Here is a 21,837-nt window from a genome sequence, read left to right on the forward strand (position 1 = left end):
GCTACTCTCTACAGAAACACCTTTATAAGGTGTAACTTTGATGGTAAATGTAACTAGACTGCTACTCTCTCTACAGAAAGGGGCCTCCGTGGCCAAGTGGTTAGAGTATCACGTTCAAAATCACACGGCCTCTCACCTCTGCTCGGCGCAGGTTCATACCCCGCTCGCGCCGGGAAGTGAGAAAGTTTCCCAGTTTACTTTTGGAAGGTCGGTGGTCTCTTCCCAGGTACATTGTATCTGGGTTCTCTCTTCCACCAATAAAAACTGGGCACCACTATATAACTGAAAAATTGTTGAGTGTGGTAGAAAACATTAAAAAACTAACCAAACTACCTCTCCACAGAAACACCTTTAAAAGGTGTAGCTTTGAAGGTAAATGTAGCTTAAATGCTTCTCTCTTTACAGAAACACCTTTAAATGGTGTAACTTTGATGATAAATGTAGCTTAAATGCTTCTCTCTTTACAGAAACACCTTTCATAGGGTGTAACTTTGATGGTAAATGTAGCTCAAATGCTTCTCTCTTTACAGAAACACCTTTCATAAGGTGTAACTTTGATGGTAAATGTAGCTTAAATGCTTCTCTCTTTACAGAAGCACCTTTCATAAGGTGTAACTTTGATGGTAAATGTAGCTTAAATGTTACTCTCTTTACAGAAACACCTTTCATGGGGTGTAACTTTGATGGTAAATGTAGCTCAAATGCTTCTCTCTTTACAGAAACACCTTTCATAGGGTGTAACTTTGATGGTAAATGTAGCTTAAATGCTTCTCTCTTTACAGAAGCACCTTTCATAAGGTGTAACTTTGATGGTAAATGTAGCTTAAATGTTACTCTCTTTACAGAAACACCTTTCATAGGGTGTAACTTTGATAGTAAATGTAGCTTAAATGCTTCTCTCTTTACAGAAACACCTTTCATAGGGTGTAACTTTGATGGTAAATGTAGCTTAAATGCTTCTCTCTTTACAGAAACACTTTTCATAGGGTGTAACTTTGATGATAAATGTAGCTAAAATGCTTCTCTCTTTACGGAAACACTTTTCATAGGGTGTAACTTTGATGATAAATGTAGCTAAAATGCTTCTCTCTTTACGGAAATGCCTTTTTAAAGGGGCATGGACACGATTTGAGATGAAAATTTTCAAATTTTGTTTTTCCATTTTTGTTTTTTGAAATGCTTAACCAAAATTTGAATATCAGTTGTTGAGTTATAAGTGAGGTACAGCACTTGCAATTCTTTGTTATGTAAACATATTTTAAAAGGCTCGTGCCATGTTTTTATTTACATTAGACTGTTTAATAGAAAATAGTGTGTTTAAAACAGTATGAGATGTGCCAAACACTATATAATATTTGACTTGGGTGTCAGATATCAAGATTATATCTCTATGGATGTCAGATATCAAGATTACCTCTCCATGGATATCAGATATCAAGATATTCTCTCTTTGGATGTCAGATATCAAGATTATCTCTCTTTGGATATCAGACATCAAGATTATCTCTCTTAGGATGTCAGATTATCTCTTTTTCAATATCATATATCAAGATTATCTCTCTTTAGGTATCAGATATCAAGATTATATCTCTTTGGGTGTCAGATATCAGATTATGTCTCTTTGGATATCAGATTATCTCTCTTTTTTGGGTGTCAGATATCAGCTTATCTCTCTTTGGGTGTCAGATATCAGAGTATCTCTCTTGGATGTCAGATATCAAGATTATCTCCCTTTGGATGTCAGATATCAAGATTATCTCTCTTTGGATATTAGATATCAAGATTATCTCTCTTTGGATGTCAGATATCAGATTATCTCTCTATGGATATCAGATATTATTATAAATCCCCTGTGTTGTCTAAAATAAAGTGGAATTAACAAATTCAATTTTAATCATAAATTAATAGTCATGATTAAAAATTAAAAAACATATCTCTTTGGGTATCAGATATCAAGATTATCTCTCTTTGGATATCAGATATCAAGATTATCTCTCTTTGGGTGTCAGATATTAAGATTATCTCTCTTCGGGTGTCAGATATCAGATTATATCTCTTTGGATATCAGATTATATCTCTTTGGATATCAGATATCAAGATATTCTCTTTGAATGTCTGTAAAGATTACCTCTCTTTGAATGTCGTATATAGAGATTACATTCCGATGTTTTAGCCGTTGGAGTAACTGTAGTTCGCGATGAGGAACAGCCGCATAGTGCTGGGAGACGCGGTCGTGGAACAACTTCACAGCACATTCCTCCCCTGTTGTCTAAAATAAAGTGGAATTAACGAATTAAATTTTAATGATAAAATTAACAGTCATGATTAAAGATAAAAATAACATTGTAATATTGTCTGTTAAGTAATGCACAGTGACACACTATATAATCGCAGTGAGTACACTGAGGTTTCTTGCACTAACACAATTATATTTCCTGATTAACTCACTCCCATTTTTCCACCAGTTGGTGCAAACTACCATCATTTAGTACTATTAGAGAATAGCTCTTAAATTCCTGTCCTATATTTAAGATCATTAATGCTAATTGATGATGTTTACTATTCTATAATAAACCATTGTCTTGAGACAGTTCTACAATATTTAGTTATTTTCAATTCTATTCTTTTGAGTTTTGCCCACCATTTCAATGATTTTTTTCATTAAAAATATTATAATTATGTTTCTAGATATTGTTTTAATTAACTTTCCTCTTCTATAATGTCACAAATGGTAGATTTGCATCTTGGTTATCCTCATTTAACAGCATAGAACCTACTCCAGAGGCCAATCAAAATGTAAAAAACAAAAATAATTCAATAGAACAAAACATTTGTAATTATCCTGTTGCAAAATCTTACCATAAAACTGAACTTGCACACAGCCTTGCTAATGAGCTGGGTTTAATATAAATATACAGAGTGTATAGTTTTATTTAAGGAAGCAAGTCCATATCATACAAGTTGGGCAAGAAAAAGCCGATTTTGTCTTCTTGGTTGCCTCCTCTTGTTACAAAGTTTACAGAAAAATCATGGTCCTATAATTCTGGATCCTGACATGAATACATCAGGCTATATTAGATGTGCTTGTAATTAAGAACATACATGTACGTGCATGACAAATATGCATGTTTAACTCAGATTTGTAGAGTACGTTCTAAGTCCATGAACTAGCTAGCCCATATCATCACATGATGACTGATCATAAGATGGTTATATAATATGAGTGTAAATTCTGTTAAGTATGCAAGTTAAAGGCCAAGGTTTCTGAAATATCTGTCATTATATTGGCAAATAAACCAAGTGTAGAAAACTAGAACTTCCCAATTAGACTTCTAACTGAATACTGAAAGAAATGACACAGTATTAAGTATATCATTTTCTGAACCAATTATACTGTGCAACATTAACAGAGACAATTAAGCTTTCATGTTCATGGTCTAAAGTACCTACTGAGGTACTATATGGTTTGATATATACATTTCAAATGTCTTTTTACAAATTGTAATGATGGCTATGAATGTGTCGCAGTTGTTCACCATGTGCATTACATGTGAATCTTGTTAAATATAACATGTCTATTTTAACAGCTGGGAATTCTGGCAAAAATGAAAGTAGAAGTAAATATAAAAAGTATATTCCACCATTCTACCATCCTCTCCTCCTCCACTAATCTTTTTTTCCAGAACTTTATATAAGGCTATATATTTATGTTTTATATTATGTACTCCATCAAACCCTTCGGGGGGGGGGGGGGGGGGGGGGGGGGAATCCCCCCCCCCTAAATTTGCCCCATCTTTGGCTTCTTTTTTTTTTAAGAACTTGGCAATAATGATTTTCTTTATATAATGTTCTGTCAAAGCATTGTCTTCATGTTTATATTGTACTGTGTTTTATTTGTTGGATTTGGTAACTTGTTTAACACATCTCTTTGTATATATATATATATGTATATATATGTTATCTTAGTTATAAGTGCATATAGTCTTGTTGTAAGTTGATTTGCTTTGGTTTTATATAAATACTCTCTCAATAAATGACTTTTCTGATTCCTAACAAATGTGTGTTGTGTTTCATTCTATTATAATAGAGCTATTTGTGACAACTTTCACACATAGAAGGCACTGTAAGGTACAATGAAATAATTCACAAAAGTTATAATCTTGTGGATGAATACATCATACATCATTGTATTCATTCGAAAATAAGGTCTCATAAAATGAAAGTGTATGATTTACGGTGTTTTAATATTTATAACTGTAAAATTAATAACTATTTATATCATTTACTGCATTATTATTATAAATATCAATATGCATTCTTCAATGATCATGCATGCACTGATTAGATTGTCAAAATTTATTGGTATTATTGAGAAAAGAGTCCAGCACTCTCAAGGTTGAATTATAAGTCATGTACAATTTACCATTTTCTTATCATGCACTTCACACATGTGTATTTTATTGACTCTATATGTTGTCATGCAGGTAGAGAATAAACTTTTGTCATAGTCAGTGTCATTAAATTGTCATGTGTATATTCATCACAAACTGAGTAATTTAAACGTTTGAAATCTCCTATATTATCACGTACCTCTCCAATGTCATCAAGTACCATGCAGTTATTGGCAATATTAGACTATAACAACAATCACCTGATAGAGTGAGGCATGGGTACACATGACAGTCATCCATATTTTTAAACATATATTTCGTTGTCATGATTTCACAAGACTAATATCACATTTTTTTTTAAGCTTTGAACTTCAATATCAATTTCAAGGACTAGGTCAATTTCAGGGACTAATATGACAATCTATACTTAGGTCTTACTTCTGTTGCAATAGTTTTAAAGAGTTATTTGATAACCAGTTCAAGATGTAGAGATTGTTTATACACTTTTCAATATGAAATTTTTCACCTGACTATTCCATATATACAATGTATATAATACACACACACAATAGTTATAATTACATGGACTCTAAAAATTAAAGTCTGAAGCTAATAACTTTCTTAAAACCTTTTACTCTACAATTATATTGTTCTGCTTCAATTTTTTACCAAGGACAATTAGTTAGGCCATTGTTGATTGTTACCTGTTTCTCATTTAAAACTCATGGGCTATGAAATCTAGAAAAAAAAATCCTGTTCTGAATAATGTTCAGTGACAGTATAAAAGCTAAAAGCTAGGAGCTCATGCGAGATCCACTACTACCAGTGTCAGAGTTTAACATTCAGAAGGAGCTAATTGTGAGATCCACTGCTCAATGAGTGTATTTTGTCTGTATAAGTTCCTACATTCGATGTTTGGAAATTCAAAAGTTTCTATTTTGTGGAATACAAACTAACTGTACATTTCAGTTGCCACTTTGTCCCTCAACATGCATGTAAAAATGATAAGTATATGCAGGTCAAGTTAAATATGTATTTAATTGTACCCAATTTAAAAAAAACATATTTAACTGAAGATCAAGGAAATTAACTGAACATTGAATTGAGTGTTTATATAGAACAGTATTGATAGTATTTCAGTGAATCATTTCAACCCAAATAAATAGAACTCATATATTCAAAAAATTTAACATGACAATGTAAAATAAAGTTGAAGGAAATGTTTCCTGGTGCATTTAACAGTATGCAGTTAACACATTTATCAAATCTACAAAGAAAGGAAATTTTACAGTTGGTAAAAAAAACCATCATATTCTCTCATCGAAATTTCATTGTAATGCCATCATGCAAGTGATTGTTTGATAGACACACAGGAGCTAAGCCCGTTTTGGGCCCGAACTCTGTGATACCATAATATTTAATATGGTATCAGAGTTCGGGCCCAAACAGGCTTTATAGCGCTAGCCCCTGTGGGTAGATAGAGAGGACTCTTATCCTGACTTAGACTCGATCTACAAGATGAAAGTACAGTCCTAGTGAGAGTGTCACGAAATCAAATGAGCCTCGCTTTAAACTCAGGAGTCAGATGATACTGATGCTTTTATGTTTATACAAAATAAAATATGGTTTAAATCAAATACTAATGCTGCACCTGAAAAACTTCCATTTAGCTTAAAGGGACTGATTCACGATTTTACCCAAAATTTTGTTTTTCACTTTTAATGATCAAAATCTACTGTCTAATGTGTTTGAAAGATTTCACATGAAAATTAAGGTGATACATCATCAAAGAAGCTCATTTTAGAGAGTTTATTATTTGTTTTTTTTTAAACAAAGATTGCGGCATTCTATTGCTTAGGAATTTTTCAAAAGAAATGGATATCGATCTAAGTATTATCATATCTCTCACATTTCAAGCATTTTTGGGGTGAAATGTGTCATCTAAAAGTTAAAATTTGTGACTATGCAAAATTAAGATGCATTATATTACAAAATCAATAGTTCACTTGTTTGTTTGTTTACATAAAAAGACTCGAGTCTTTGTTTACATAACACATATTTAAGGCTAAAATATTACATTTATTCTTGCATTCAGAAGGTCAAAATTTTGGCTGTCAACATTAAATGAGCTATATTTCTAATGTTTAACATCAAAAATGAAAAATATTTTTATCAAAAATCGTGAACCAGTCCCTTTAAAATATCTACAAGGAAGCAAAGAGAAAATGAGGAAATAATAAAAATGTTATCTTCAACAGAAAAATTTCATTCACAGAAAAGACTTTAGGGGTTGTATTAAGCCTTCTCTTTTTATAAAAACAAAAATGCAGATCATCAAGTTATGTAAGACGAAAAAATTTCTGACAAAATGACAACATCCTTCTCTCATCTAGCTGATCAATTCTACATCACTTCCCAGCATTGAACTGTATGATTAGTCAAAAGCAAAAGAGAAACTCATAGTAAAGTTTCCTCCAAGTAGTGATAGCAATTAAGACTGAGAAATTAACAGGTAATCAAGATACACATACGTACATCTGACCAGAACGGGGAGAAAAAATGTCAATACTGACGTCATCACCTCCCAGTCAGGCGATACAGTTATTTGAAGTAATTTTCAGAGGATGTTTTCATAGATGATACACACTGCGTATGAAATATTTTATAAAGCACAGATTGCAATCAACTTATCAATTTCTGGGCTGCATTTGGATGTGGATCTAGGAATTTTAGGGGTGAACCTTAATTCTCAGACTGGGTTATTTCATATAAAACAGACTTCACAGGCTACATGGAAAACTGTTTTAACAATTTTTAAAAGATTTTGAATATTTGATACTTGACCATAGTAAACCATCAAGTGCAAACTTTTACGGTATTCTACTACCAATAGACAGATCCAGTTATTGATACAAAGCTTGACAAATATCTCATCTCTTATACGTCATTAAAAGTTATCATTTGTAACTTTGCTGTTTTGTATATATAATTTTGCATCACCACTACAAATCAACTGCCCTAACCATTATCTGGGGCAGGCATTGGACATTGCATGGTGGACTATGATGGTATACTATTGCCTCAACCTGTGTACTCTATATAAATCAGCACACCAGGATCATAATTAGGACCTTACCAAGTGTCTGGCCTTGTACACGACTGCAGTTGCTCCACGACCGAGAATGTCTCCTGTATTCCAGCGATAGGACTCCGAGCTCTGCCAGATATGTGCTGTTGTCGTTGACATCTACAGGAAAAAAATCAACATATTGCAACATGTTCTACAATTCAAGAATTTAATCTGTCATATATTACAAGCACTCTTCCTCGATCTCATCAAAAGGGAAATTGCACATGTACTGCACAATATCTAATTAGCAGAAGGACAACATGCACATATATAATATAGCAACATGTAGTTCCATTTAACACAGTTTCCTTGCCCAGGGATTTTTTTAGGGTCTGTAGAGGGCTGAAATTCGGCCCCATTCCCAATGCTAAAGAGCAGGTGTTTTTCCCAAAATGATGCCTTAAAATTCCCAAATGATGGATGCTTTGATAAGAATATGCCTTGAGGGGCCATCCAACCTTGGTGCCACTCTAGCTGTTGCAAAACATTTTTGACAGTTTTTTCTCTGCCAAAGACTGGAATTAAAGCTTGTTTAAGCCACATTGATAATGAAATATCAAATGGTTAACTTTTTGCTTGGTTTTTTTTTTTGGTTTTTTTTATTTATTTGTATGAAACAAATTTCCCAATTTCAATCAAATATCATTATTTTTTCCAAACTTGAAGGCCCTGGCCCCTGGATTCAAGGGTTAAAAAAATCCCTGTTACCCTATGCTAAAAACATACTTATTATATAAAACCATCTATTTTCAAAAGTTCCCTTTAACACTAATTTCTCCTTTATTTTGATGAAATTAACTGAACAGCATTGATTTTTGTAGCTGTCATAATTTCTTATATAAACTCCTGAAAATCTATATGTATTGCAGAGAGAATTGAACAATCTTTTCACAGTTATCATATTACAGAAATAGTTCTATGAATTAAAAGTATTTTCAAATAATGTTCACTAGCTCAGAATTTTTACAGTTTGGTTTAAATGATTAAAAAGTGAAAATTGTATTTGGAAACAGTTTACTTTTAAAATTGTGACTGTGAGTCGTCATAAATTAAATGCTTCTTCAAAGTTATTATTGCTTTCTTCTATAAAATGTATCGTATCTAAAATATTGAATCTTGGCATCAATATTGCAATACGTATCATATCGTGAAGGGGGCACATCATTTCAGCTCTAATATGTTGCATAATTGTTATATATAATGTTTGCTTGTTTATATATAATTTCGCATTCAACATTCAAAATGTTGAGAATCAATTTTGGTGCTAGATATATTTTTTTAAAGCTTATGGTATTTTTTTATGGTAACTTTTTTGCAATTGCTCAAAAATAAAATAGTAATATGGTAATTAATAAGAACTCTTTTTTTTTTTCATTGTATATATACATTTGTACATGTATATATACAAAACATATTCTGTATACATTTTTCAGATCATTATATATTGCAACAATGTATACCTATAATTAGATACTGTACTAGCAGCATTACCGCAATGCTGCCAGTACAGCACAGTTGTACGCGTTGGAAATGCATAGCATAGAAGTGAATATTCTGTCCTATGAAGAGCACCATCTCTTGCTACCTGTTGTATTATATTAAAACTAACAAAACAACACCTTGTGCTACATACGCATTTCCATTTCAGCGGCATCTGCAATCAGCATTATATTTGTGTACTTAACTCAGTCTTGTATTGTTTTTGTGATTTGAATCATATATCCTCAGTGTTACTTGTTGGGTGTATTTAGCTTATTTTTTATTATTAGCTGGTTTTTCCCAATTTTAAGAAATTGTCAACAATTTTTTCCCCAATTCAAAAGCCGCAAAACCCTTCTGAAAAATGTTGAAAAATCACCGACTTCTCTGATAACATTTTGATATCTAAATTTTACATCATTATAATGTTTATAATGTTTATGTCTAGTCAGTAAATAGCTCTATAGAGATAATGTTGTATTGTTTACTATGTCCGAATTTAAATAAATATTATTTGATTTGATATATATCAATCCTATCTCATAGATACAAAAGCAAACAGGTAAACTCCATTGTTTTCAAAGTCAGCTTAACTAAGCTATCTCTAAAAGGAAAGTATTTGCATCTGTATGTATATGTGACTCATCAGCTGAGCAATATATGTAGGAGTAAAAACCCAACTACTGATAGCAAGAGGCCCATGGGCCACATCGCTCACCTGAGTCACCTTGGCTCATATCTAAAGATTTTCCATATATATTCTTATGTAAAACTTTGGTCCCTATTGTAACCCCCAAACTATCCCCGGGTGCCATGATTTTTTACAAACTTGAATCTGCATTATGTCAGGATGCTTTCATGTACATGTTAACTTCTTTGGCCAATGGTTCTTGAGAAGAAGATTTTTAAAGATTTTTTTTTTCAATATATTAGTATGTGAATCTTTGATCCCCTATTGTGGCCCCAACCTACCCCTGGGTGCCATGATTTTTTACAAACTTGAATCTGCACTATGTCAGGATGCTTTCATATAAATTTCTACTTTCCTGGCCCAGTGGTTCTTGAAAAGAAGATTTTAAAAGATTTTCCCTATATATTTGCATGTAAAACTTTGAACCCCTATTGTATCCCCATCTAACCCCCCCCCCCCCCCCCCCCCCCCCCCCCCCCCACCCTTATATGGAATATGCTTAATAGAGGTTGCAATAAACAAACTACATGTAGCTTGGATACTGTTAGTTAGGTTGCATTTAATGTATTTCATAATCATTTCAAGAATCTCAATATTGTTCAGGATGATGTTGATATTGTTCTACCTGATAATATCAGTAAACGTACATAACACTGAACTTAATCGAGTTATAGTGAAAAGGTTTTGATGCTGTAAGTCTCTAAAAAATAATGAAGCATGTGGCGGTGATCACATATTAAACGAGTTTTTGAAGCACTCTGTTAATAAGCTTATGCCCATTTTTGTAAAGATTTTTAATGTTGTATTTGATTGTGGTATATTAATACCTAGTACAAAGTCTGGAGGTTACATATGTCCAATTTAAAAAAGGCTTATGTAGACAACAATAGAGGTATTACAATATATTAAAGGGGCATGGACACGATTTGAGCTGAAAATTTTCAAATTTTATTTTTCCATTTTCATTGTTTACAATGCTTAACTAAAGCATTTCTAATGGTCAACCAAAATTTGAATATCACCATACAAGAGAGATATATAGCTCTCACAATTCTTTGTTATGTAAACAAGGCTCGTGTGCCATCTTTTTGTTTACATATAGATTGCTTAATAGTGGCCTCACTGATATTTGTAATATTGCACATTTGGTGTTTGATGATTTAGAAATTGAAGTATATTTTAAGTTCTATCCATTGCTATATGCTGACGACACTGTAAAATTAGCTGAACTTGCAGAAGAACTAGCTACAATCTTCTTTGAATACAATGTTCTTGTACTGTCAGACTTGGAATCTGATGTATTCCATGGAGCAGAGGTGTGGTTTATGAAGATAATAATATCATCAAAAGATTACATCTTGAATTTTGTAAGTATATTATAACTTAAAAGTTAAAAATGTACACAGACATGTATAATGTATGGAGAACTTGGTAGAATACCTATGTCTATTCCTATTAGTGCAAGAATGATTGGTTTTTGGGAACGCATTATAAATGGTAAACATGAAAAGATCCCCTATACTTTGTATGGCACATTATACAAGTTTAGGTAGAGGAAAAGTGTATCACTCAAAATGGTTAAACTGTATAATAAACATCTTAATTTAAATAGTGGTCATATCTAGATTTGGAACAATCAGCATCTTGATGTTAACTTTCATTTATTTAATTTTAAGAAAGGTTAAGATAACGAACAGCGATCAACCTCATAACTCCTATAAGCAATACACAATAGATAGTTGGGCAAACACGGACCCCTAGACACACCAGAGGTTTAAACGATGGAATTTTGTGTTTACATGTGCTGACGTCATGCGCAAAGAAATCAAATGGCGAGGCGGCGACCTAATTCAAGTGATGCTCCATTTGTCGGTGTTAGGGCCGTTTAAACGGCGATAGCATCGTATTAATCATGATCTATTTATAGATTTATCTTCCATTAACTGAATTCTCACGTCTTGGAAGATAGATCCGCGAAATAAAGTTGTAAGAGGTAGGTAAAGCAGCGACACCAGCTGGTGTCGCTGAATTCCCACTTTTCAATATGGAGTCCGCTCTGACTCTCCCCCGCACATGTCAAATATAAAAGCGGGGGTAAGAGTCAGAGGAATCTCGGATTACCTTCCATAGATTGACAACAGACACTGGCACTCGACGTTTTAAATATGTATAATAATATAATATAATATTATATAAAAAAGAATTCTTCCTGTATACATAATATTCATGTTTACAGGAAGACATTTTTTTTAAAAATTATTATAGATGTTTAAAATGTCGAGTGCCTGTGCAACAAGACTCTTTTTATGTTATTTGTTTTTTCTTCAGAGGCGAAATTTTACACAATCAATCCCTAATCTTTCAATATATAACATTAAAGAATTGATTTAAAATGAGATTTCGGTAGTTTTAGGTGATATTTCGGTAATTTTGGGGGCATTTCGGTAAATCACGCGCATTTCGGTAATTCGACGTATCGAGTTTCCTCCAATCTAGCTCATTGTTCATTTGTACAAATCTTCTACTAAATGAATGTATTCCTAACAGCAATATTGGTTAAATTCATGGAAACGCCCCCACTCCTCAATATAGATTACTATATGCACTGTACCCAAATAAAAGCTAGTACCAAATACATACATATTGTACAGACTTCGGGATGTAGTCTAGTTGTACTTTCGTTTGTAACTTGATTGAAAAATTGACATCACATCGTCGATTCTTACCTGTATAGTTACATCATGATTTTAAAAAGTTCCTTATTACATCATTAACATAAAACCATTGAAATATCAACAATGCAGTGCAAAAAGACGCAGTTACAATTTCAGTTCGGGTTCGGAATTCATATAATCTCTAACCACGCCGCCGATTACAGTACCCGATCCGATGTGGTGTAGGGATGCGTTACAGTCAGCTGACCAGCTGTTTTGACTTAAAGCTGTATGACCCACAGGCACTTGTTTCTGTAAATGACTTATGACCTCTGTATACTAATAACAACACAAGGTACCTAGCTTCAAATGACACAGAATGGCACCCCTGAGAGTGTCGAACTTTTGAGCCTCCAGGGAATATGCGATGCTAATGTATTTACTACCGTTGTATTGTATAATCATTCAACTTAAAAAACATGTATGACATGACTGCATTCATTGCCTCTTATCGCCGAAAACTGCAACAAAAAATGGATTTTCCGTTTTATACCACGAAGTGCTATGTACTGATACCGCACAGAATACGTGGGCGATTTTGACTGGCTAGCACGCAGGACACTTAAGGTCAAACTTCCACCAGAGTTCGTTTGCTCACAAACCAAACTCTTCCACTTAGGCATTATGGGATAGCGATTTCTTAGGCCGCGTATACTGTGACGTCACTGTAGAATGACGAAAAAACATAACGTCAAACGTAAACAACTTTCAAAACAAGAACGTAAACATCAAATTCATTACTTTACACAATAATTTGAACAGAGTAACCCTACTTTTTAATGATCTTTTGATCATTTTATGTTTAAAATAAAATCCATACTTTTATATTAATGCTCTTAATATTAATATCTTCAGACTTTTAACTGCGAACTACTTCTTTAGTGTAATTTGCCTGCGTGATAATCGCGGACTCACAATATACAAATCTGTATATTGTGGTGCGTCACATAGGAGAGGTCTATCGTAGGTGACGTAATGAGGCCTCGACGGGGAGTTTGACTTAAGGTAACGAATGAACTCGGTATGATAATGAGATCATAATGAGCTGATACGTCATGACAGTTGCCCCGCCTTGATCAATCCATATTTGGATACATATACACAAACTCTATTTTTGGGATCATATAAAAATATATCGGAATATTGCCTTTATTCTACGCTTAGAATTAGTCAAATTTCCCTGATTTGACAACACATCACAAGGCATTATGATAAGAAATACCCTGGTGAAGTTTGTCGTATGGTTGGAATCAGCGTCTAAAATACGCTTACTAGGCACATGGCAAAGACGACGTTCAGAAGATGTCGGCTGTATAACTTTGAAATCGGAAAAAACAAGGTAAATTCTTGTAATTGAAATAATGATGTATGAATACCTGAAACCAAGGTTGTCAACAATGAAAGTAGAGAACATTTACTGTGTTTTATACATTGACTCAATACTTTAGAGGTAGTATATACATAGTTTGATATTCTTTGTTTACATACTGCATACGTCACACGTAGCATTAAGTGCACACACGCAAGATACATATGCTAGAGAACTGATGCTCAAATGGTACCAGTTGTTTGGTTTTTTTTATTCATATTCACACGATTTACATGAATACAGGCGGGTATCTAGGCAGTAAATTCCACAAGAATGGACACTACCCCCCCCCCCCTTCTTTTGATTTTTTTTGCGATAATTTCTCACACGTAGCCGATGTGTAGCGTATTGGGTGCACACACGCAAAATATGCCTATAAGTTAGAGAAATGATGCTCAAATGGTACCAGTTGTTGTTTGTTTATATAAACATGAGTACAGGCGGGTATATCTAGGCAGTAAACTCCACAGGCACCTAAAGTATGGATATTACATGCCCCCCCCCCCCCCCCCCCCCCCCCCCCCCCACTCTTTTGATTTTTTTTTTCTTGCTATACTTTCTCTGAAATAAGTCGATTTCCTGTCAATCTCATCCTTCTTTCGATTCATGTAATCCTTTCACGATTTTTGTAAGCTTCTACCGGTATGATTTAATTTATTTATTGATTCACCAAGCATGTTGGCATACAATCATGTTACACAATAATGAGATATGTATAATGATGACAAACTAAATACTAACAGTTCATATGCATATATGTAAAAACGCGTATATATATTTGGCATGTACATATGACATCTAACTGTATATATAATTTAGTATTGCAAGTATAACAACCTATGATTTATTACAAAATTTGTGCTCAATTTTTTTATACCCTACAAGGCCACTCTCTAAAGCTTACAAAAAGTGTGAAACGATTACAGTACTTTTAAAAATCGAAAGAGAAATGAGTTCGACAGGGAATCAACACATTTCAGATTTATCGCTGCAAAAAATATTTTCAAAAGGGGGAGGGGGGGCTAGTATCAGTGCATCAGGTACCTGTGGTAATATCTTGTACAAACGCACGTGTAACGACATTAATTTTCATGCTCTAGATTTACAGTCACATTTAATTTTATCAAGTGACATACAAAAAAAAATAAATAAATAAACTTGGGATATTTTCGCTTACATTACAGTTTGAATAAATGGAAGAAAAATAAGACTTTGAATGCATACTGATTGCCCACATTTTTTATGTGTATTTGAGACCCTTCTCCAATACATTGAATGTTTGCAGCATATGTATTTATGATATGAGATAATGCTATTACAGATGTGCATGATACCAAAAAGAATATGAACTTTTACAAGAGCATATTTCCAATTTTCCACATCTCTAGAGCAGTGGCAACAAATGTACATACAAGGTAATTTTTACAAACTTTAAGTAATCCAATCAGGCACTGGATATACATAAATATAGGCATTATTTACATCTAGTCAATATTAATTTCTTCAAAATGATAAATTAAAAGAAAATTCATATGAAGCATGTTTTGATATTGCTGTATGGTATGGAATTTGAATGTTTTTATGTTATAATGCACATATAAACTTGAACACTTAGACCTACAGTACTGTGTTTTAAATATTTTTGACTGGCAACTTTCTTCTTTTTTCCATTTAGTACCCACAGATGACAGCCATATTGACTCCAGTGGATAATATTTACCTCCATCAGCTGGTTACTACACTGTACATAGTGGTCAAACCAGGATATCCACTAATTGCTTTCAGTGATGTGAATTGTCATCTACATTTGTGCTTAGGAACTTTAGTAAACTGTCAAGTTTTAATATGAAGAAAATGACTGCTGAAAAAGCATCTAATCTTGTGTTCTATGAATGTTTTCAATTAAACACAAAACAAAATGAGAAATAGTTTTATTGAAACTTAATTGAAATTCACTTTGAATTACTTTGCATTGACTGAGTACTTCAAATTTTAATCGTTCTACATTTTCATGGTCAAGTGATAAAAGTATTTGAGAGGGGGGGGTCATATGAAGTAAAAAGATTGACACCCATTTGGTGAACTAGATATTTTACACACTGCAGCCACTTATCTTTATTTTCAATGATGACTTAAGAATATTTCTTAAAAATGGAAAAATGTACCCCCTCCCGAAGTAGTGGAGGAATATGTGTCACTTCTGGTTTTCCGGTAGCTTGTATGATGGCTGTATTCTAGATACAAATTTTGTTGAAAGCTACTTTGAAGTTGTCACCTTAAACTATTTCTAAACGAAATTCAACTCGAGTCGTTAAGTATTCTCACGGATTTTTTATATACACAGTGATATAATACAAATATTCATTGTAGTACAAGATATATATACCCCCCCCCCCCCCCCCCCCCCCCCATCATTATGTCTGTTTCGTTGCAAGAGCAGATGCTGTATGGGTCCAGACTCCTACCCAACCCACTCAACTTGAAAAGTAATAACTTCATGACATTTTCATTGTTTTTAAAACTATCAAATTAAGTTATCCCCTTCCCTAAACTGTTTCATTGCAAGAGCAGCATGGGTCCAGATATAGACAACCACCCTTCAACACTGTTTCATGAAAACATGCATGTAGTGTGTCATATTTTTGTATATATTCTACATCTATTTAATAGATACTGCATGTTTGTAACCTTGTTTAGACACCACCACCCCCCCCCCCCCCCCACCCCCCAATGCAAGGATTGACACCCGAGACTATATTCCTGGATCAGCGCATGATTTTCACCGCGAATCGTCAGTTACAAATTACGCACTGAGTTTGAGATGTTATTTTAAAAGCTCAGAAATATAAGAACTTGCTGTACTAATGGCTATCACATATGATGTGTTCGAGGTAATGCAGAGAATTCAACACCGCACCGATCTCTGTGAAATTAAATGCATACTTCTTTGCATCATATTAAATTTTCAATAGATAGATAGATAGATACTGGTGTGTTATTGTATTCATACCAAAGCGAAGAAATATTTTTTAATATATGTAATACATATATTACACACTTGTTTAAAACAATCACATTGAAGGAATTATTTCGTTTTAGGCCTAAATCGAAGGTAGATATAGTGCATGTATATTTATGTGTGTAGTCTGATTAAAACCAGCTCCCTTCTAATGGTCCCTGACGACGATAGGGTAAAAAAAAAGGGGGGGGGGGGTAATCAGACTGTCATTCATTCATGAGGTTTAAGATTGGAATCTAAACAATCTGACTGTAAACAGATCTTGATCCGCTCCGTTATTATTATGTCGTTACAAACGTACAATGTTTGAATACAAACTAGAGTTTAAAATGTTTCTGAAATTAGTTGTTAAATATAGCTGTCTTGGTTACTGGGAGTACAAGATCAACAGTCCGGTACAATACATTTATTACCAGACTGTTAACAGGCACTGTCCCATTGGTGCCCCGGTAATCAAGTCAACAATTCATGAATACCCTTTTTACTGAACACTTCATACAATTAATTGTTTTCATTTATATAATCATTCTATTCTAACCTCTCTGCATTAGCATAAAACATTCAGAACAACTGAATCCTACATGCACATGTGTTTTATACTTGCATACTGTACTTACAAAACTATAATTAATATACTGATTTGATTACAATTTCATTATGTATTCACACAACACACTTATCCGCTGTTTCAGAAACTGATGTGTGAAGCAGTTGGGTTATTTTATTGTATATTAAGAGTTGTTAATCTAAATCTTGTCTGCAATCAGTATTTCATATATAATTATAGATATGTGTATTGCAGAAGTGTGAACTCTGATAGTATTAGTGATTCTGAATGATTGGTTTTTATTCCCATTGCTGTACATGCCCCCCCCCCCCCCTTTCCCAAGGAACCTTGATTGGCGAATAAACAATAGAGAGAGAGAGAGAACGAGAGCGAGAGAGAGAGAGAGAGAGCGTTAAAAGATTAAAACTAAGGTAAATGTTTCTTGGTTAAAATACATTGGTTGTCCTGCGTACATGTATCATGTATATATTTACAATACATAATAAATTGTAATTTTCCCGCCGTGTTATTTCCCTTTCCAGTATCTAATTTTGGATCAATAGTCTACATCAGTGTTGCGTTTGAATATTAATTAGATAACGTGTTTACATGAATATCGAAGATAAAACTGGACGGCGGTAAGAGGAAAATAAATGTATTGTGATACCATGAGATTATTTGAAAGCTTTGAACAAGGCTTTATCTAGAAATCACTGTCCAAATCTTGAAATATTCTTGAACAATACACTGAACTCGAGAAAAAACACAAATAAACAAAGTGCAGGGGTAGGTTTTCATCTTGCGGACCATTTTTAACTTATTTGCATGCGGATGATGCAATTTGGATAGTGAATACTCGATTCTGTGAAACTTATACATTTCTATCATGTCATGTTTTTATTGGTTTATGTACAACTGGCTGTGCGCCGTGTCGATTTATGATCATCTATTTGAGTCTTGTATAATCTGGTCAAATGACGTCATATGACCCTTGACATCTTACGTAAACATGCGAAGTGAAAGTACAGGAGACGTACATATGTTGTGGTACTTGAAAAGTGTCTTTAGTTTTGTAATATTAATAAATGAACTACACCCAAAACAATAGGATATAAAGCTTCATTTTTCTGAATAATTCTTACACATGACCTTAAGTCACACGCGCACGCTCTTCTAAAATTACGTTTGGAATTCTTTAGAGTTATTTATAGAAAGATAGAGCGTCAGAGATGAATTAAAAATAACAGGCAAAAGGGTGATTTTAATGGTGACCATTAACCACAATTGATCTTATTTTATATAATTTAGTTACTAACATTAGGGGGGGGAATGCTACAAAAAATAAAGGGGACTCCATCCCCCCATATTTTTTTTCCACAGACACCTGATAACTATAATCCCCCCTTCTGATTTTTTTTTTGCGGTGACAATGCCTCCAAAATGTGTGGATTCCTTGTCTCTCTCAACCCAATTTCGATTGATGTAGTTGTTTCACGCTTTTCACAAGCTTTAGAGATTGGCCTTCTACTGGACTGGTATAATATAGAATATACTTATTATAAACAGTATAAGGTATTTAAGGCTTACAAAAAAGCCAGTTTACGATTACATAAATCGAAATTAGGATAGAATAGACGGGGAATCCACACATTTCGGAGAAATAATCGCCGCCCCAAAAAATCAGAAAGGGGTGGGGGGTGTCCATACTTCAGATGCCTGTGAATTTTTCCATATCGGAACAGATCCGTAATATTAGGGATGCGGGGAGGGGGTTCGTCGGAGAAGATGCACATGGCTTGTTTAAATTTCGTGACAGACAATGATAAAAATATAATAGTCATGATAAAGACCTTCAGAACCTTAATCAGTGTGTGCATGGGGGTGGGGGGGGGGGGGGGGGGGGTGTTATAGTGTTCGTCAATGCTGTCTCAATTTTCCCCCTCAGGCTGGGAGGGGTCATTCTTTGCTCCAAGGCTTCAATTCATAACTTTCAAGCTTACATGCATTAATATCTTCTCATCCACTACTACATAGTACTATCAAAAATAGTGGAGGGGCCATTCTCGCAATATATCTTCATTTGCATGCATGAAAATAACAGTTAATGTTAAGGGTTGGCCAGTCGCCTCCGAAAAACATTGATATGTGCCTGTAGCGTTCTTGGTACTTATGGTGGGTTTCATAAAACTTCAATGTAACAACAGGTACTTGCCACATCAATACATATCACAAAGTCAATAACACACCACTAAAAAAAACTTTCCTTGCTCTATTTTGCATACTTCCAAATAATCTTTTATCTGTATATTTTCTCTGACTTTCCATAGATCTGCATGAAACATGCAATTGGCAGAAATATTTCTCATACTAGTTAACGAAGTTGTATTTACAGTAAGTCATAATTTCATTATTATCTTCATCAGAAATGATTCCGACACGAAAATATTTTTAAATCTCCACTCGGGAGGTCTTAGCTTCTATCTTCTGATGACATGTAAAATCCCGAAACGTACGAACAGCTTTGGGTTTTTTTTGAGTAACTAAAAATAGCGTACAGCGTCTTCAATTCAAAATTTTTATTTTGTTAACAAAGCAATATGTTCAAGATTTTTTGGTAATAAACATCGTATCAATTTATTGTGATAATAAAACAATGAGACTTTATTTTTCAACACAACGAATATACAATTTTCATTCTGTGCGGTATCAGTACATAGCACTTCGTGGTATAAAACGGGAAATCCATGTTTTGTTGCAGTTTTCGGCGATAAGAGGCAATGAATGCAGTCATGTCATACATGGTTTTTAAGTTGAATGATTGTACAATACAACGGTAGTAAATACATTTACATAGCATATTCCCTGGAAGCTTAAAAGGCCGACATTCTCAGGGGTGTCATTTGAAGCTAGTTACCTTGTGTTGTTATTAGTATACAGAGGTCATAAGTCATTTACAGAAACAAGTGCCTGTGGTATGACCCTATGTTCATGTATTATTTTTGTACATTATTACTTTAAAGCAGATTAATTACTTTATAAAGTTATCAACTTTCCCTTAATTACATGCTTGAAAACATCTGCATGTAAAAGAAAACAGTGAGAATATTATTTAGAAAGTAAATATATATTGTGGTACATATATAAATCATCCCATAATAGACGTCTATAAATAGACCCACGCGCGTCAGGGGAATCCCAACATGATGTATTAACTCATACTCAACTGTCTAGTTTTAAGGCTGAAAGAGCGTAAACAAAAGAATTACTAAGAGGTATTTGATATTTTTATTTCTATTAAACTTATGGCACGGTACTGTTGTAACAAAATACACAGCTTTACACAGAGAAGACCACCAATGATCTGAAAGTTTGAACTGGTCACGTGACTGTCACTGAAACGGCAGAGTGACGCGGTATTTGTAAACATCGATTTAAAATCAAATAATTTGGGTTAAAACAGGTGAAGTAATGTATGATACATGTATGTCATACAGCCTCATAACTAGATCTACATACGTGCGATGGTTTAATAGCGTTTTTACGAGATGGAAAAAAATATTGTAATTCGGACCATACAGCTTTAAAACCAATTCCCAATTTTGGAGTAAAAGGGCTTTCATCATAAGGGTAAGGTTCTCCGAGGCTAACTGTAGAAGATCTGAAAACCCCGGCTACCATAAAAGGTGAAGACAACGAACAGTAATCAATCTCATAACTCCTATAAGCAATACAAAATAGAGAGTTGGGCAAACACAGACCCCCAGATATACCAGAGGTGGGAACAGGTGCCTAGGAGGAGTAAGCATCCCCTGTCGACCGGTCACACCCACCGTGAGCCCTATATCTTGATTAGGTAAACAGAGTTATCCGTAGTCAAAATCAGTGTGCCAATAACGGCCTAACAATCGGCATGACGCACATCAGACACCATATGACCCAATGATAGTATGTATTGGCAAACTAGATCGTTATAACGACCATAAAACTAGATCGTTATAACGACCATAGAATTTGAGAAATGCTGATTTTAAACGAGACTGTTGGAACCCCTATACCATCAACATGCAAGTTGTCAGTAGCGTGCCTCGACCCAAATACTGACCATACGCAGAACAAGCTCTTGCGTATCGAATCAGTTGAGAGAGGTAAACACCATGTGCAGGTGATAATGGAATATAGCTGCAGAACTGTAACTCTCTGAAAAAATATTATGACGGAACAGAGAGCTACAGATCCACCCCTTATAAAAACCTTCGATTCACGGCGAACAAAAAGCTGCGCATGGTTGAGCTAGTCCGAAATATCTGACGTTTTCCTGGCTTTTCTATGATTTTGATATTTCCAGTTTACGTAATCGTAATGGCGCCGGTTCTGACGTTTTCCTGGCACGGTAAATATCAAAATCATAGATAAGCCAGGTAAACGTCAGATATTTCGGACTAGGTTGAGGCCTGATATCGTTGTATTCTTGTGTTGACCTGTCTCATAAATTCAATA

At 34.1% G+C, this 21,837-nt stretch overlaps 1 protein-coding gene and 1 long non-coding RNA gene across 8 annotated transcripts in view; one reads left to right on the forward strand and one right to left on the reverse strand.

Annotated features, from left to right (window-relative positions):
• Nucleotides 1-21,837, reverse strand: part of LOC125656632 (serine/threonine-protein kinase TBK1-like) — a 95,082-nt gene that overhangs the window by 45,249 nt on the left and 27,996 nt on the right. For 2 of the 7 annotated variants that reach the window (XM_056143644.1, XM_056143650.1), the window contains exons 1-3: nt 12,418-12,555; nt 7,528-7,638; nt 2,129-2,269 (exon numbers count right to left, since the gene is read on the reverse strand). In XM_056143644.1, coding sequence (XP_055999619.1) covers nt 2,129-2,269; nt 7,528-7,638 — 252 coding nt within the window. In that variant the 5' untranslated portion in view covers nt 12,418-12,555. Of the gene's footprint in view, nt 1-2,128; nt 2,270-7,527; nt 7,639-12,331; nt 12,381-12,417; nt 12,556-21,837 lie in introns of those variants that run through there. The other 5 variants (XM_056143645.1, XM_056143646.1, XM_056143647.1 and 2 more) reach the window with 4 other exon arrangements.
• LOC130047916 (uncharacterized) lies at nt 13,518-15,700 on the forward strand. The gene is made up of 3 exons (XR_008796734.1): nt 13,518-13,744; nt 15,096-15,189; nt 15,450-15,700. It is a non-coding gene; the product is annotated as an uncharacterized LOC130047916 (long non-coding RNA).

This window comes from Ostrea edulis, chromosome 7 (assembly GCF_947568905.1).
Source record: "Ostrea edulis chromosome 7, xbOstEdul1.1, whole genome shotgun sequence".
NCBI classification, from domain to species: domain Eukaryota; kingdom Metazoa; phylum Mollusca; class Bivalvia; order Ostreida; family Ostreidae; genus Ostrea; species Ostrea edulis.